This window comes from Pholcus phalangioides, unplaced genomic scaffold (genome assembly GCF_987345545.1).
Source record: "Pholcus phalangioides strain wild (caught in Gottingen) unplaced genomic scaffold, Ppha-v1.0 ptg000007l_1, whole genome shotgun sequence".
Taxonomy (NCBI): domain Eukaryota; kingdom Metazoa; phylum Arthropoda; class Arachnida; order Araneae; family Pholcidae; genus Pholcus; species Pholcus phalangioides.
In genome coordinates, this window is record NW_028301600.1 from 20,211,217 (window position 1) to 20,230,506 (window position 19,290).

General features: G+C 34.9%; 1 protein-coding gene across 1 annotated transcript in view; it reads left to right on the plus strand.

Annotated features, from left to right (window-relative positions):
• Nucleotides 1–19,290, plus strand: part of TM9SF4 (transmembrane 9 superfamily protein member 4) — a 60,102-nt gene that overhangs the window by 15,943 nt on the left and 24,869 nt on the right. Inside the window, exons 4-9 of the mRNA XM_089232801.1 lie at nucleotides 3,041–3,140; nucleotides 3,264–3,316; nucleotides 11,674–11,715; nucleotides 11,922–12,004; nucleotides 17,367–17,519; nucleotides 17,994–18,064. Coding sequence (XP_089088927.1) covers nucleotides 3,041–3,140; nucleotides 3,264–3,316; nucleotides 11,674–11,715; nucleotides 11,922–12,004; nucleotides 17,367–17,519; nucleotides 17,994–18,064 — 502 coding nt within the window. The remainder of the gene's footprint in view (nucleotides 1–3,040; nucleotides 3,141–3,263; nucleotides 3,317–11,673; nucleotides 11,716–11,921; nucleotides 12,005–17,366; nucleotides 17,520–17,993; nucleotides 18,065–19,290) is intronic.

The following is a 19,290-nucleotide window of genomic DNA, read 5'->3' on the forward strand; positions in this document are numbered from 1 at the left end:
TTATGGTGAAAATAAAACATCAAAACAAGATGAGCCACAGAGCCCTGCTGCTCCTACTCCATGTGTGAGCCATAACTTCAACTGGTGATGATTTAAGACAGTCATCGATCAGCTATACATATACAATGCAGTCCAATGCCTAAGCAAGACATATTATGTGAAGCATGTGGAGACACAAATTTCTAATTTTCCTCTGCTTTTCTAGCAGAGTTAAAGTAAAATAAACACATGGCAGCACCAAAAAGGTTCCCTATATTTCAGGTCACTTAGTCAATTTAAGTAGGGCTGGAAGGGGTGGTGAGGCTGCTTTCTGATGGTAATTAATACTGAGAGTTGGAAACGTTTTTGAAAAGAGCAATTCCTGTGTTCTCAATATTCAAAATATCCAAGTTTTAAAGATTATGGCCTCTGAAATTCACTAATAAACTCAAAACCATGTTAAAATAGACATTTATGGCAGGAAAATTTCAAAATAGGTATTTTTACCAAAAAAAAAAATTGAAAATAGGCATTTATGGCATTTTGCCTGAACTTCTGGGCTCTAGTTATAACAACCACATATTACAGCAAACATTCCATTACAACGACTGGTAGAATAAGTCCCAAATGGTTTCATATAATGAGTATCCCATGTGATTTCCTTTAGATTTTTCAACCAGCTGATATAATGTCCATTTTCTACAGAAAAATTGTGGGTTGGTATTAGAGCGTCAGCTGTGTTTATAAGAATTTGAAAACAATGGGCCTTAATATTTCTATTGGGTGAATTTTAATATGGCATTCTATATGAAAACATCTGATACTATCATGAGTTAACGTGTTTGAAAAACATTGTTTTTAGAGTATTTGGTTCTAGATAATGGTTGGTTTTACTCCATCATGTCAGGAATATATTAGGAAGTTTCTTTAGCTGTAATGTTGAAAGTAGGCAATTTATATAGTGTGTGTGCGTGCGCACATGTCATTTTTTCAGAGGACCATTCTGCTTTTCTCATAGACATGTAGGTCTAAAGTCAAAAGACCTTTTCCATACCACCACAGAGCTTTAACATCCTTTTATAATCAATAAACCATATAACATATATATATATATATATATATATATATATTGCTCAAATGGGAAGTTGTTTAAAAAATAAAAACATATCAATATATAAAACTTTTCCTTTTATGTTTTTATCATGTTCATGAATGAATAAATTTACTCTGCTCCTGTGAAATCTGAAGTCGATCAGAGCAAAACATTTAGAATTATGTCAAATACAGTGAAACCTCTATTATGATACTCAGCAGATCAAGAAAAAATATTGTTGTAGAGAGATTGCTGTGTATCGAGAGGCAACAATATCATCACATTTCATGCTGTTTATGCTGTTGTGATCTTTTCTAAATCAGCATTGTTGGTACCGCTAGAAAATATGATTTTATGTATTTATTCGCTGCAAAAAAATTGTAATTGTGTGATTAGTTGATTAATAAAATCCAGTTAGATGCATTGCCCCTGTAAAGTTGTATACCATGTTGTACTGTCTTGTCATACACAGAAAGTAATAATACCCATTACTTCCTTAGCATTTTCAGTAATTCTGTGGTGCAAAATACTGATGCAATAAGACGCATTCAGAAGAATGAAAACAGGTGACGAGGTTAAAATCATAGTCAAAACTATTTTGAGAAAATTATTAAAAAATATCGCTGTTGCGATATTTAAAAAACTCTCAAAATATTGTTACATTAGAGGGATTTATTTTTGTATGAAGAGGAGATTAATATTTGGCTACAGGCAATTCCAGACAAAATTTTAAAAAATATTGTCATATTGTCGTAGAGGGATTTATCATTATATCAAGTATCGTAACAAGGTTCCACTGTATATCATATGCTTAATTTTTGGAAAGCAGTGTACTTATGAAAAATATCAGTGTTTTATCCAGAATTTTTATGTATCTGTTATAGTAGGATGAAACATAAGATCAAAAGAGATTAAGAGTTTTTATGCAGAAAACATAGTAAAAATGCTTACATATTGAAATTCTTCAATTTAGTTATGGAATTCTGGCAGAGCTATGAAATGAAATTACTTGGTGGTCCACTCCAGTGAAGTGACTCTGGGAAAAACAATACATATATTCCAAATGTATCTTTGTGTGTTTTAGTACCAAATTTTAGCACTTGATTTTGGTGTGCCACGAGATTGAAAAAGGATTAAAATCAGCTGGCACAGTTAATGTATTGAGCATAAATACTAACAAGACAAGGTCCCAAGGTGTCGTCCTAAAAAATTAAGGAAAAAAATTAAGTACATTACTCTCACCCAGAGACACATAAAAACAAAAAAAATTAGAAAAATATAATTAAAGCTGCAAAAACTTATTTAAAATGACAACGCGAGAGGCTACTCATCGCCTCTCACACTCCTTGGCAATATCTATAAAAATTTCTTTCATTCACTTTACACACTCTAGCTCCTTTTTTTCTTTCTTTTTCTGTGCTGTACCTGATCATGTGTTTGAATGATGTCCCTCTAGGGTTGCAGGAATTTTATATTCGTACTTGGCATTTATTGGTGTTCAAGTATTAATATTCACAGCCTTTTTCTTAGTGACCCATAATAATTCCACCTCATTTTTAAATATTTTTGTGCATGCAAGAATGAGTAGAATCAGTGGTATTTTTTTCAAAACTTTTTGAAGACGTCACCTTGGGGTTCTTTGGCTGTAAGTTATACTATGGTTATGCAGAATGACTGCATAGATTTATTGTGCTTTCATTGTACATTCCAAATTGGCAGCAATTACTAATTTGTTAATAAAAATGCCTGTAAACTCTAGCTAATGATGTTTTGATTTGTGATAGTTAAAAAATCATTTGAAGTGGGAAAAGTTTATTTTAAAAGCATTAATTCATAACAATATTCATTGTTTGTTCTGAAAACTTTTATTTTTAATCTGTGGATATACCCTGTGAAACAGTACTTTTTGCTTTAGTTTCTCTGATGCCAAGTACCTTTTGTTTTAGTTTCATTATTTTGATATTTCAGGCTTATTGATAACCTTCCATGTGCTACAAGATTTAAAGATGCTTTTGGTCACATTCACTATGAACATGGATATCGTTTGGGTTTTGTGGAAAAAGGAGTGGTGAGTTATATATATATATATATATATATATATATATATAATGATATACAATAATTATATCTGTTTTGTTTGTTGAAACATTTCTATATTTGTTTATACATTTGATAATTTCTCTTACTCTAGCCCTACATAAATAATCATTTGAAACTTCGACTGAAGCATCATTCACAACCAGGGTAAGAAACCTTTTTCAGTGGTTTTCTGTTAGCGCTATCTTGTTTACTCCAACAATCTTCTATTTTAATTTTGCTTTTAATCTTTAAACTGCGTGAATTGGTGGAGATGTTCCACACACATGCAAAAAAAACTTTTTTTCCTAAATTGTGTGTAAATATTAATAAGTGATACAGCAACCTACTCTAAGCTTATCATATTTGAGTGATAAGAGCAGTTTAAGGATTGAATTAAAAATTGATAGTACATACAGAATATTCTTAACCCTTACAGTGGCAATCCCGAGATATCTCTTCTTCTTAAAACCCTCTCATTTCGGCAATCATGAATCCAGCCAGCTCTGTATAGAGAGCTTTACATGATAACATGTTTTCCTTCCTCTATTCTGTACTGGCAAAAAACAGCCAGTGAGTGGAGTCAGCTTTTTGTTCAGAGTCTGATAACAGAAGAGGGCAGAGGATGTTTTTCTTTTGCGATAGTATACGATTATAATGTGTACAGCATAAATAACAGAAAACAATAGTTTTTCCTTTCATTGTTCTTTTATTATTATGGTGTTGGGGGAAGCATTCATAAGCTCACGCAATCAGAAAAAAAAATTATTGAAAATAAGTGGCAACTTCTGGAAGGTTTAGTGATTTCCACTGTGGCAATTATAATTATAATGCAGATCAGTTAAATTTAAAAAACTGCTTAAAGTGTTAAGTGATATCTCACTTCTTCATTCCCTCCTCCATTTTATTAATTACCCGATGTTTTTTCTAGAATTAAATAACCACATTAACCCCTTTAGGACATAGCAGCCAAAAATTCTGCTAAACTACAATACAGTTGAAGTTCGTTATGATGACACCCCCCCCCCCCCTCGTTACACATAATGCAGACATATTGGGAGGTCATTATATCAAAAGTTTGAAGGAGAAAAAAAAATAGTGTTTTAACCCCTCTTCTCTCACACACAGGCTTTCGGGAACAAATATGGATGATGGGCAGTTAAACTAGCAGAGATAAATCTTAAGAACTGCTATCATTGTTTACACATGCAGAAAGGAAAGAAAGAAGATGTGAGAGCAGGTTTCCACACATTCTTTCTCCCTCAGCTATTTTTTTCCCTATGTATGGTATGATATACTTTTTAATCGTGAAACAATAGCAAGGGAGAAAATATAAAAAGATAATGCCAAGGTAAAAGGGGAAAAAAAGACGCAATTTTCTTTTACAGGGTTACCAATGTAGAGTCCCAAAGCATAGGAGAGATAGACAGAGAATAGTTTGAACAGTAGTGACACCATCATGCTAGGGGCACACACACAGGTGGTCTTATAATCCAATAAAGACACCAGCTGTCCCTAAAGGAAAAAGACCAGTATACTAGTAGTTACATTACCTCACAGATATTTTCATTTTCTTTCTCACAAGAGATAGCACATCTCATACTGTGTATCACCCAGTCTTAATATTCAATAGTTTTTTATACTTTCACGGTTAATCCCAGTTAATCAATGTTCTGAAAAATTTATGAAAATAAAACAGATTTATGAAAAATAATCAGCTATATACAGGGTGATTATAATTAAAGTTTTGAATCCAAAACTATACAATAAGTACTGGTCAGAATGACTTGAAAATTTGCATGAATACTCTTGAAGCAATGGAAATTTCTTTGGTAGTGCAAAAAAAAATGCAAGTAGATGATGCTGTATTTGGCCAGCAGTATAATCTATTTTGTGCAAAAACATAATTTTGGCATTTCAACAGCATCAGTGTGTGGATAGCGCAACTTTTATCAAGATGCACATTATAATACCAGCAAAGCAGCTGCTGAAGAACTATTTTGACAATAACAGTATGACATGAATGACACCTGGCCAGCAGCCAGTTCACTGACCTTAACCCTTGCAACTTCTGGCTGTGGGTGGTACCTCAAAATGTTATGAACAGTGGTCGATTGCAAACTTTGGTGAATTGCAAGTGCGTCCCCTATACGTTAGAAGTTCCTTAGGAATATTAACATGGGGGCGTGTTTGGTTTAATAAAGGTGAATTGCAAGTGCATCCACATCATGATCATGGCATACTCTTGATCTGCTGTTGAAGAAGCATTTTTGTGCTTTCACTTCATAGCCACAACACGGTGGATAACATGTTTAACATTTCTTGGGTAAGTTGTTATTTGTTCAATTACTTCATTTTTGTGATGTTTCCATGAGCTATGAAATCGTGCAATGCTAATTAAATTATCGTTTTGCCCTGACTGGCTATCTTGTCCATTCTGTGAGCAAATTTCCCATGTGTTGGATGAGTACAGTGTCGTTAAATTTACATTTTTAAGTATATTTTTCCCCTTTGCCATATAAAATTCCATTGCTTCAGGAATGTTCATGTAAATTTTCAAGTCATTCTGATAATGGTTCTTTTTTTTTTTTACAGTGTTTGAAATCAGTACTTTTAGTTATAATCACCGTGTATATTGTAAATCTAGGTTGGCAGATAGCATTGAGCATTGGCTCTGACTCAAAATCATTTTTTTGATACGTCAATAATGGATGTGAGGGTACAGTTGCCCCCCCCCCCTCTCGATAAGAGGGTCTAGGTTAGAGAGCAATGTAGACATGTGTAGTGCTTTCAATGACTTTTTCACGTCGGTATGGAGATATTGATATTCAATATAAGGGTGTTGCATGGGGTAATAAAATCCTCAACGATATTCAAGTAGAAGACGTGGAGGTCCTGAATCTTCTAAAAAATGTATGTGCAAGCAAGGCACCAGGACCAGATGATATCCCAGGGTCCTCAGGGAATGTGCTAATGAATTGTTGGGGCCAGTTGCACAGATATATAGGAGCAGTGTTGCTGAGGGTATTGTCCCAAGGGATTAGAAACTTGCTAATGTTCCGATATTTAAGAAGGGTAGTAGAGAAGCTGTGTCCAATTATCGTCCAGTGAGTAGTTTGACGAGCTCCCTCTCGATAATTTTGGAAGTTACCAAAAGGCAATTTGTGAAGTGGATGGTCGAGAATAATGTATTGTTGGAAAATCAGCAGTTCAGGAAGAGGAAGTCATGTGTAACTAACCTCCTTTGCTTCTATGATCACGTGACTAAGGCTTTGGGTAAGAGCAAAAATGTAGCTGTGGTTTACCTTGATTTCCAGAAAGCCTTCGATCGGGTCCAACATGGTAAACTCTTGAAGCGTTTACATGAGATTGTGATTTGGGGCAACTTGCTGAGTTGGATTGAATTGTGGTTAAGAGATAGGTCTCAACGAGTTATGGTGAACGGGAAATTCTCTGGTTGGACAGGCGTCACAAGTGGAGTTCCTCAAGGAAGTGTCCTTGGCCCCATGCTTTTTTCACTTTTTGTCGATAAACTCGATCAGGGTATCGATGTGATTGTTAGCAAATTCGCAGATGACGTGAAGCTAATGGGGGTAATCGGGAATCAAAGCAATAGGGAGTTGATGCAGACCAACTTAAACAGGATTGGAGCATGACATTTAGCGTTGATAATTGCATGGTTGCTCATTTTGGTTCGAACAACCCACGGTTCTCTTACGAGTTGAATGGTGTCACTATACCCGATGCAATTAGGGTCACAGATTTGGGAATTCTCATTGACGAGCAGCTTAGGTTTTCTGAACATTGTTCATCGGTGGTCAAAAAAACAAATAAAATGCTTGGTCTCATTTTCAAAAAGGTCTCTTCACGTTCTCCTAAAGTAATTCTTCCGCTTTTTCGAGGCTTAGTTCGTTCAAGACTGGTGTATGCAGTAAGGTTTTGGAGACCATACCTACAGAGAGCAGGGGTGGGAACTCTGCGCCAATTGCGCTGCACTGCGCCAAAACTAATATCTTGCGCCATCCTGCTCCAATAGCGTATTTTCGCATTTTTCTGCGCCAAATAGCGAATTTCGTTTCAGTATGCCCGGAATATCGGAAAGGACGCCAAAAAATTTTTGTTCCTGCTAGCCACGAAACGTTTCTTTACGAGAAGAGCGTGTTTTATTCCACTATACTTAAACTATTGGCCCCTGATCAGGCTTTCCATAGCGAAACCCCGATATTGTCCGTGATCGTGGAACTGAAGATGGTTTGCAATGCCTTTCAGCTTTAAAGTGCAAATTTGAGTGTTTCCGTTTAAAAAAAAAAGTCGTCACTGGAAGCAGTAGAAATTACCGTAGTCGATTGTCATTGTGTTAAATCCCGATGTTTCGTGAAAAAAATTTTCATTCCGGAAGTAAAAAGCGCATGTCCGCCGAATTACGAATGTTAGTTTAGAAACTTTGCCGAATAACGAGCGTTAAATCGCCAATGTTGCCAAATAACAAGCGTTAAATCACCAATGTTGTCGAATAACGAGTGTTGAATCGTCAATATCGCCAAATAACGAGCGTTAAATCGCCAATCTCGCCAAATAACGTGAGTCAGATCGCCAATCTTGCCAGATAATGAGTGCTGAATCGGCAAACATCGAGTTGATTCTTCCGAAATTCTCTCCCATTTTGCAACAATTTCTTTCCAAGTATAAAAAAATTAAAAACTTATAAAAAATTTTTAGCTCATTTGAAGTGCTGCTGATCAAGGCAGCAAATAGTGCCCTCAGTAAGCAAAAATCATCTTAAATAGACGGGTGCAAAAATTTTATGACAGCCACTCTTTCAAACAAGGTGTCAAAAGCCTAAAACACCAAAAACAAAAATCAAGCGGATGAAAAGATGTTTGATAACAAAAGACAGTGCAGTTTTATTTTGAAAAGGGTTGAGGGTTAACGAAAATATTCTTGTTAATTTCACTGCTCCAATTTATAAATATCTGCTCCGAATCCCATATTTTGCTGCTCCAAAATTGCTCCAAATCCCAAATTTGCTGCTGCAAGGCTGCTCCGAAATGGACTTAGTCACTTCCCACCCCTGAGAGAGACATAGACTTGGTTGAAGGGGTGCAAAGAAGAGCTACGTGTGTCTTTATTAGCACACAGGGCTTGAGTTATGAAGAGAGACTTCATTTTTTCAATATGTTTAAATTGGATGAATGCAGGTGTCAAGGAGATATGATCAAAGTGTTCAAAATTTTCAACGAGATGGATAAGATGGACCATGAACTTTTAGTACACCGCCAATCGACTGCTTTTACAAGAGGACACCAGTATCGATTGGTAAGGGACAATGCGAGGTTATGGTGTCACAGGGGGAATTTTACTCTAATAGGGTTGTTAATAAATGGAATAGCTTACCCCCGGAGGTAGTTAATTGTAACACAATTGACACGTTTAAAAAGAAATATGATAAATATGTTGGGGTAAATCGAGAAGCTCTCCATACTTAGAATAAGACAACCATATATACATTATGGGCATTATATAGTATTCTATAATGTGTATACATTGTTTATAATTTTTTGATTGTGTTTTTAATTTGGTTGCTGTATTTTTGAAATATATGAAATCCATATTTGTTATGGGCATCTTTTTCTCAGCCACCCCCTTGGGCATTTTGCCTGTTGTGGCATTGTATTTGTATAAATCATTGCTAATTAAGCTGCATTATTTATGCTTCATTAAATGTATTATATTCACCTAATTTTTAATATAGTTTTTGCAAAATAGCTTTCTAATTAAGCATACTGAAAGTAACTGGAGAAAACACGTTCATATCATATGGTTAATAATAACATTAAGAATTTTCAAATGCAAAGTAAGTCAGAGTTAGGCAAAAATCATTAAATTACAAAAGTTGGTTTTTGTTAAAATGTAAGAAATATTTATTGATTAATAAATTAATTTATTATGATTGATTAATATGGAAATAGTGTTAATTACATTAATAAACATTTTATTTTAATTAATTATTAAAAGTTTTAATGTTTTTTCAGAAATTTTATTCTTTCTAATGTTAATGCTTTTAACCAAAAAACTGGTTTAAACCAAAAAAAAAGCAGTTTTTTTTACCAACCTTGGCACCAACATTTTTAATCGCCAATTCTTCATACACCCTTCTAGATACAATTGGTCAACTTTGCCAAAAACTTGTCCATTCTACCAGCTTCCAAAAGACCTTACGATAAACCATATCGGTTTTCTGGTTCAGGAGAAATTTTAGTCTTTTATCCGCAATACATCGCTGAAATCAGTGTTTGTCAAAGTAGATATTCGACGAAAATTTGGAATTGGCATTAACAGATTTTGGTGACAATTTGTTTATTAACAAAAAAATCCTATAAAGTGGCACTACCTCTATCTACAGGATATCCGTATTTAATGGTGAGCTACAAGCACACAGATTGATGAAGTGAAAAATCTAATTGTCACCAAAACCTACTAAATTACTTTGATGAACACAGATTTCAGTGATGTATTACAAACAAACAACTAAATTTCTCCTGAACTAGATGATAAATTTGGTTTATTCGTTGATAGATTTACAATAATAATATAAACCATTATTTTCTCTATATTTGAGTATCGTCGAAATTTTTCAATGTCTGAAATATAAAATTACTTTTTATTGTTGAGTTATTCCAGGTCGGGAGTTTTCAGGATTTTCGGAAGTTTTTGACAAAATATAATGCACTTGATTCCAGTGCAATATTATTCTATTATATAGGGTGATTCAAACCTCAAATGTACAAACTTTTATGGGAGATAGAAAACAGAAAAACTAAACAGAATCACATAGGAATGTTTGACTGGAAATTTCAACCTAATCAGCTAGAGGATAAATGAAGATGCAGAAATGACAAGTCAATAATGGGTGGAAAAACTCTTTATTTAGCTATACTTTACACTAGGACAGTACGTGTGCACATTAAGTTTCACAACAAGTGCTCAAAGTTCTTACCATCCACAGTTATGCATGCTTCATAACAGCGACGCATTGATTGTTGAACCCTTTCGAAGATACCCAGCATTTTACAGACGTTTCCAGTTGCAAAGGAGATTGTTAAGATTGGTGTAAGAGTCAACGGGTGTCTCATCGACCATGGCTTTCAGGGTCCTCTGCAAGAAGAAATCCATTATTGGCTTTTCCACCCATTATTGGCTTGTCATTTCTACATCTTCATTTATCCTCCTGCTGATCAGGTTGGGATTTCCAATCATATATACCTGTATGATTCTGGGTTGTTTTTTTTGTTTTTTTTTTTTTTGTGTTTTCTACCTCCCTTCAAAGTTTGTACATTGAGTTTTGAATCACCCTGTATAAAGCTGTAGTAATATTAATTATTCAGATAACTAGAATATTAAATTTTGAGTTGTGAATATCGGATGATTTTCAACACTTTGGCATCCATCTAATGAATTTTTATCTTTTGATACTTTCACGTGATTAGGGGACTGTGTGTCCCAGTGAGTGAAATCGTATTTCATTTTAGATAAAACATTAGAGCAAAAATGTCAAAAGATAGACACAAAAAAAAATTTTTACTGATATGTTATCCTCCTGAGAATTTTTTTTAAAGTAAACCATTATCATTTTTCATGCAGACCTTTTCTGATTATAATTATGTAACTTCGTAATCAATTTTTAGTATGGGGTACCCCACACCTCGTTTTTCTTCTGTAAATTGGAAAACGGGCAGTATGCTTTTTTATGGATAGAGTAGGATTTTTTCTTCTGAGGTTGACAGGTCTGCATCAGGCAAAGGATTATTTACTTTATTATTGGGAATAATCATTCATTAAGATCATTTCACTTTGGAAATCATTAGGATAAAGTTTTCTAATATTGGTATTTAAAAAAATATATAGATATCCGAACATTATTATGATATAAAAAATTGATTTTTCCATTTTTTTTTCCTTTCAACTTTTCTTGTCCTTTTCCATTGTAAGAAATGCCAGTAATGACCATGAATCCTTTATTAAATGGTTGGTTTTTTCTCTCTCTCTTTGCACCAAACTTTTCTGGGGTTTTTTTTTTCTCAGTAATAAATCTATATTTTTTATAAAAATTATTTAAATATACTTTATGAATTGTGACATTTTTCCACCTATTTCCTGCTTAATTATTCTCATCTAACAGTCTGCACTCAGTCTTTTACTTAGCAAAGTGTCGAGGTAGCAGACAATGAATGGTTGTTGTTTTTTTTTTTTTTGTTCCAATTAAATTCAAATCTTATTTATTATTTACACAGTTGACTTAGGTATATGCAAAGCTTTTGCAATAGTTCTTTAAGGTTTTGGATTGTCTTATACAGGTTGGTATTTGAAAATACAGCAACTTCAGGAGCGACAGATTTTTGATGGTTATATATGCTGTATATATTTAACAGAAAATTACTATTTGTGGATTTATAATATTACCTTTTTATATTACCTTAACTTTCATGCCCGGGTAATGATTTCGGTATTCCCTTTTCTCTGTCTAGCGAAAACTTCAGAGTTGTTGGCTTTGAAGTTGAAGCATTAAGGTACGTGTTACACATTTAATTTGTTCGTATCTGTTGTTTTATTTGTTGTATCTTTCATGAATAATATTAAATTTTTTCTTTTATATATGTATGAGCATATATATTATATATTGTGATATATGAATTTTTACTTGATGTAAAAATAATCACCCTTTTTCATTTCATGTTTTCATTCTGCCCTGATATATGCAAAAATTTATTTACAGCATTGATTTATCAAGTTTGGAATTTTCTGGAAATGTGTGCAGTTATAAAGCATTACGTAACAAACAAGCTGTCAATATCAATGGTAAGTGACAAAATTACAAAGCAAAACAAGTGCCAAGTCGCTGTGGTGACTAAAAAAAATAAGCATCAGCACCTAAAATTGTTCACATATAGTAACTAAATTGGAATATGACTACGGCAAAAAATTTTCAGAAATTATATTGGGGTGTCTGCCGATATTAGTAAGTCAAAACATTATTTTGGACATTTTTTTTAATAAATGAAAAATGCTCTTGACTCCTATGAAATTTGGCTAGTGCCTAATTTTTTTTTCTTTGATTTGTTAAGCCCTGATACAAAGTTTTTTTTTTCGTTATTTTGATGCTCTGTTCTCATTCTGTATTTTTGGCTGACAAAGTTTCTTGACAAAAAAATTAGAAAATGTTCTAATCACATTCACATCAGTTAAAAATATTTAATAATTTAGGAAAACAGAGATCAGGGTTAGCAAGTTTTTGACAGTTTAAACCACTGTCAGCCCTATTCTTGACCTTCCAAGATTTCTTCGAATGCTTATATATGTGCATTGATATAAACCATCTGCTGCATTCTTTTTACCTCAGATAAGTGTTTAAAAAAGTTTGTTATATCATGTATGTAATGTGGATTTCTGTTATTAAATTATCTAGATAATCACTGATACTTAAAACGATACTTTTATTGTGCATAACACTGAAATATATCTAGAGACCAAATACTAAATTTTAGGACTAAAATGTCATTTAATTTGGCAATGCTAGCTTGTATACGATGCTTAAGGATTTAAGCTTGTAACTTATCCGTAGTCAAACGTAGCTATTCTTACTTTTGCGCTATGATATGGTATATTTACTAGCATTTATAATGCAATGGTTTTCCAATTTAAGCTGTATTTAAATGTGCAAAACAAATGCTTTGGGTATCAAGTCTTGTCAGCTCTGTGCTTTGGCTGAAAATACTCTTTAAAACTCTGTGAATTTATGCACCCTGAGCTAAGAAATTTTTAGGTGAAAATAAATGAGTTTAATTAGTGTATTAAGGGATGCTGCATGAGAATTTTTATATGGAATAAAATTTTGGGCAGATCAGAAAATTTTAAATATCAAGATATTTTTTTACTCAGTAATAATAATTCCGAGTATAAAACCCCCTTTAATCTACATAAAAGTAAGTATTTTGTTTATACAAATACAAATACAACGCCACAACAGGCAAAATGCCCAACGAGGTGGCTGATAAAAAGATGCCCATAAAAATATGGTTGTCATATGTTTCAAAAATACAGCAACCCAATTAAAAATGCAATTAACACAAATTACAAACAATATATACACATGATAAGATATTATACAATGCCCATAAAGAATACTTATGGTTGTCTTATTCTAAGAATGGATAGCTTCTCGATTTACCCCAACATGTTTATCGTATTTCTTTTTAAACGTGTCAATTGTGTTACAATTTACTACCTCCGGGGGTAAGCTATTCCATTTATTAACAACCCTATTGGAGAAAAATTCCCTGCGACACCATAACCTTGCATTGTCCCTCACCAATCGATACTGGTGTCCCCTTGTAAAAGCAGTCGATTGGCGGTGTACTAAAAGTTCATGGTGCATCCTATCCATCCCATTGAAAATTTTGAACACTTCGATCATATCTCCTCGACACCTGCGTTCATCCAATGTAAACATATTCAAAAAATGAAGTCTTTCTTCATAACTCAAGCCCTGTGTGCCAATAAGGACACGCGTAGCTCTTCTCTGCACCCCTTCAACCAAGTCTATGTCCCTCTGTAGGTATGGTCTCCAAAACCTTACAGCATACTCCAGTCCAGGACGAACTAAGCCTCGAAAAAGCGGAAGAATGACTTTAGGAGAACGCAAAGAGACCTTTTTGAAAATGAGACCAAGCATTCTATTCGCTTTTTTGACAACCGCTGAACAATGTTCAGAAAACTTAAGTCGCTCGTCAATGAGAATTCCCAAATCGGTGACTCTAGTTGCATCCGGGATAGTGACACCATTCAACTCGTAAGAGAACCGTGGGTTGTTCGAACCAAAATGAGCGACCATGCACTTATCTACGCTAAACGTCATGCTCCATTCATTTGCCCATGCTGCAATCTTGTTTAAGTTGGTCTGGAGCAACTCCCTATCGCTTTCATTTCCGATTACTCCCATTAGCTTCACATCATCTGCGAATTTGCTAGTAATTCCATCGATACCCTGATCGAGTTTGTCGATAAAAAGTGAAAAAAGTATGGGGCCAAGGACACTTCCCTGAGGAACTCCACTTGTGACGTCTGTCCAACCAGAGAATTCCCCGTTCACCATAACTCGTTGCGACCTATCTCTTAACCGCGATTCTATCCAATTCAGCAAGTTGCCCCCTATTCCAATCTCGTGTAAACGCTTCAAGAGTTTGCCATGTTGGACCCGATCGAATGCCTTCTGGAAATCAAGGTAAACAACGTCGACATTTTTGCTCTTACCCAAAGCCTTAGTCACGTAATCATAGAAGCAAAGGAGGTTAGTTACACATGACTTCCCTTTCCTGAACCCATGCTGATTATCCGACAATACATTATTCTCGTCTATCCACTTCACAAACTGCCTTTTGATGATAATTTCCAAAATTTTCGAGAGGGAGCTCGTCAAACTCACTGGACGATAATTAGACACCATTTCTCTACTACCCTTCTTAAATATCGGAACAACGTTAGCCAGTTTCCAATCTCTCGGGACGATACCCTCAGCAACACTACTCCTGTATATCTGTGCGACTGGCCCCAACAATTCATTAGCACCTTCCCTGAGAACCCTGGGATAGATATCATCTGGTCCTGGTGCTTTGCTTGCACATACATTTCTTAGAAGATTTAGGACCTCCACGTCTTCCACTTGAATATCGTTGAGCGTTTTATTACCCCATGCAACACCCGTATATCGAATATCATTATCTCCATTAAAAACCGACGCGAAAAAGTCATTGAAAGCACTACACATGCCTACATTGCTCTCTACTTTTGAGCCTCCTATCGAGAGGGGGCCAACTGTCCCCTTACATCCATTATTGACGTATCGAAAAAATGATTTTGGGTCAGAGCCAATGTTATCTGCCAACCTAGATTCAACTTGCTTTTTACTATCCCTTATCGCTTTCTTCAACAGTCTTCTTTTATCAGTAAACAATGATAGGTCACCTCGTCCACTTTTATACTCTCTGAATGCTCTTTTCTTTTCAAGATAAAGGTTCCGCACGCTATCCGTGAACCATAGAGGGTGTGATGTACAAACACGCTTTTTTCGAACAAAGGGTATGACGTCGTGCAAAACAGAGGACAGCTTCGTACTAAATTCTTCCCATTGACTTACCACCCCTACTGATTCCAACCGGTCTTTGAAAACTTCCGCTAACCTTCTTCGCAAAACATCAAAGTTAGTTCTCCGAAAACAAGGAACCAGTCTTTTGTTATCAACCTTACCCGAGGAAAAGTTACAGAGAAATCTGACGATACGATGATCACTGGAAGAAAACTCTTCCCCCACCGAAACATGTTCAACTAGATCCTCAGAACTAGTAAGAACTAAATCCAAAATAGCAGTACCCCTAGGTGGCTTCTGATACATGCTGATACAAAAAATTTTCGAGCACCAACTTAAGAAAGTCTCTTTCATACTGATTTCCAGATGAAAGGTTCTCCCAATCAATACCCGGGTAATTGAAATCCCCTAGTATGAGAACCCTCTTTCGCTTACACATGTAGGAAATTTCATCATGCATTTTGGCGATATAGTTTTGATCCCTATTCGGTGGATTGTAACAAACCCCAACAATAAGCTTATGACGTCTTTTGTTCTCAAGTTCAACCCATATGGTTTCAATATCACTTCTCTGCACGTTACACTCTCTAGCCTTCAAACATGATTTCACGTATATCAACACTCCACCCCCTTTCCTATCAGATCTATTTCTCAAAAAAGTATCGTATCCGGAGATGTGTAAGAAAGATTCATCCCCATCGTTTGCCCAAGATTCTGTAATGACTATAAGATCCAAGTCCTCCACAACTATCATAGTTTCTAAAAAATCTTTCTTGTTACCCAAGCTCCTGGCATTTATTAACACACATTTTAATTTGCCCGGTGGTTTGTTGTCAATCGAGAAGCCATCCAAGTCAGAGGTGGGTAATTCCCCGTCAGTACTGTTGTGATTATCATTAACTAACCCGCATTCCCGACTACGTGGTCTGGGAGTAAAAAACCTGACCTAAGACTATCGTAAACCTCCCAGACCCCTCTCTTATTTAGATGGATCCCATCCGAACGAAGCCACCTATCGGTAAATGCGGGAAGCTCCAAGAACGTGACCCCAAGTGAGGAGCAAATGTCCTTCAGGCCTATATTGAATTGGTGGATCCTACTCCTATATCCCCTACTACCCCTTGGCAGCACTGGAATCACTGCCACATCTGAACCCCCCTCCCTAGCGGATAATAGTAAATCCCGGTATTCTGACAGAGACTCACTAATATTCGCTCCTACCTGATTTGTTCCCACCCACAGAATCACCCGCAAGGGCAACTTTCGGCGATGAAAAACGTCTCGAACGTTGCCAATCTTCCCCCCAGGAAGACAACAGCGCTCGAAACCCCGAAAATCCCTACACACTCGGTTCCCAAGTTCCCTAACCATAGAATCGCCGATGATTAAACCCCTATCACTATCCCCCTCTACCTCATCCACGACCACCCATTCGCCCTCTAAAATGTCGTTGTTCATATATATCATCATATTGTTAACATATATATGAGGTTAAAAAAAGTATTTGACAACATTGGCAATAAGTTTTTGACAATTTTAATACTGAATTAGTTTCTGGGGTCAAAAACCTAATCCTGATGCTCTATCATACATATTTTGAATAACCAGCCCTGTTCCACTTAGCAAATTGAAAAGTTTTTCATCATTTTATATACCTATTGTGTTCAAAACATTATCAAAAAGCATTCATTTAGTTTTTTGACTGTTTAAACCTGGTTTTTTTTTTTCTTTTTGCATGTCAAAACCAGTTTTAAATTAAGTTCTGGTTGTTAGAAGTAAAAAATAGTAATTTGAATTTTTCTTTTTGTGTGGATACTTTAAAATTATTTTTATCAAAATAATGGTTACTGTGATGATTTTTAAACAATTTTTTCTATATAAAGCTTTCTTGTTTTCATTGCTTTTCAAGTTTGATTCAGATTGCATACAGAACAGATAATTAGATTTCTTCATTGTATTCAAAATACAGATGTTTTATGCAAGTTTATGTGAAACCAGGTTTTACATTTTCTATTTTTATGATGATCATTGTGTGAAATTGAATGTTTTGAACATCAATTCAAATGGCAAATATTTCAGCCCCTACCAAATTGCTTTTTACATACGAAGTCAGCTGGGAAGAAAGTGATATTCGATGGGCCTCTCGTTGGGACATTTATCTTGCCATGACAGATGTACAGATACACTGGTTCTCAACAGTAAATTCTGTTGTAGTAGTCTTTTTTCTTTCAGGTATGTAGAGTATAAATATAATTGTATAAATTATATTTCAATAACTTTGGGAAGGAATAGACGTATTGCTTGAAATAATTTTTTTTTTGACTAATGACAACTCATAAGGCTTTATTTCATTTCATGCTTGAAAACCTCCATTGTTCAAAGAAATAATTATTTTATAAATTTGAAATATTTTCGCAGGTTTAGAGTTTTTTTTTTGTAGTAAAAGATTTGAACTCATTGAAATCAAAAATTACTTTTTGGATATGAAATTTTATGCCTAATTAGAATTATGAAATTGTATTGTGTTGCATTGAATGAGAGTGACCAATGAAGTTTATCAATTGAAATTTAGTCATCTCTTTCAGTAGGTTTCTTATTCTATTCAGAGCAAATGTTGCAATAATTATTGGCTATCACCAAACATTATTACACTATGTATATCTGTTTCATATTTATATATGGTGTAATAAATCCATTGTCTTTTAGGTATTTTGACCATGATTATTGTACGTACATTAAGACGAGATATAGCCAGATACAATAAAGATGAAGATATGGTATGATTTATTCAACTCAGTTTTCTGTTTGTTTTGCCATAAAAAGCTGAATTTCCCCCCTTTTTTTGTGAATTTCATGGGAACATACTTCCATTTTTTTCACTTGAAGTTATGATTACTCTTTAAGCAAAAGGTGAAGCATCCTGTACAATTATACCTCATAATTTGACACTCAAATTCCGTGGGATTGCATAAAATTGTCGAATGTTATTTCTTATTGGGTTAGTTGAAAATTTGTTTTTGTTGGTCATATGTGTGTGGCTTTTTTTTCCCTTTTTTTTTATTCTGTGCATTTTTAGTAAATTTAAAATTAATGCATTAAATATAATTGGTGCAATTTATGAATAAGTCCAAAAGAAAGGTAATAGAAGAGTAATGCAGAAGACGAAGCTCACTTGGTTGAGCATAGAAAAAGAAGAAATTGTAGATAAAGTACCAAAAAATGGTAGTTGTACTGTAGTTCAAGAATGTGACATTCTTAGGTCAAAATATAGCAACTTTTTTACAAATACAAATACAACGCCACAACAGGCAAATTGCCCAACGAGGTGGCTGACTTAAGAACATCATGGATCCCCGAGCCATTTTTTGGAGGCCCTACCTACTACTGCTACACCCCAAATGCACCCCCCCCCCACGGAAACCCCCGACTAATCGGTACATGCGGGAATGTGCGTGTACATGTAGTGCAACCTGACGTAAAGTTTGTTTCTGTGTAATGTTTGTTATGTGTACTGCTGCCATCTGCCACCAGTTTTTTTTTTTTTTCTAACTATGAGTGAAGTGTTATGATTGAATGATTTATCGTTGTAGGACTGTTGCTCTCTGTGGCGAGACTTTTTAACGGGGAGATCGGCTCGCATTTGCGCCTTGAAGTTGGGAACCACAGAAAACCAACTTCAGCCGACCACCACTGTGGGGTTCGAACCCGGATCCTCGCATCGCGAGTCCGTCACTATACGGATATTTAATACCCACAAATTAATTTTGTCAATCACAATATATAGTATAAATCACTTTAAAAACTATAAGTGGCATAACATTACTACTGCTCAAACCTCAAGTACTTTTATGCTACTTTTTTTTTAGATTTGAAAAAAAGAATGTAATTTTAAATTGTATTGGAAAGGTCTTATCACATTTGTTTTATTGATCGATTTCTGTATCTAAGGAACAAGCAAAAAACGGTTTTCTAAAAAAAAGAAACGGCTGTTTATGTTTCTCAT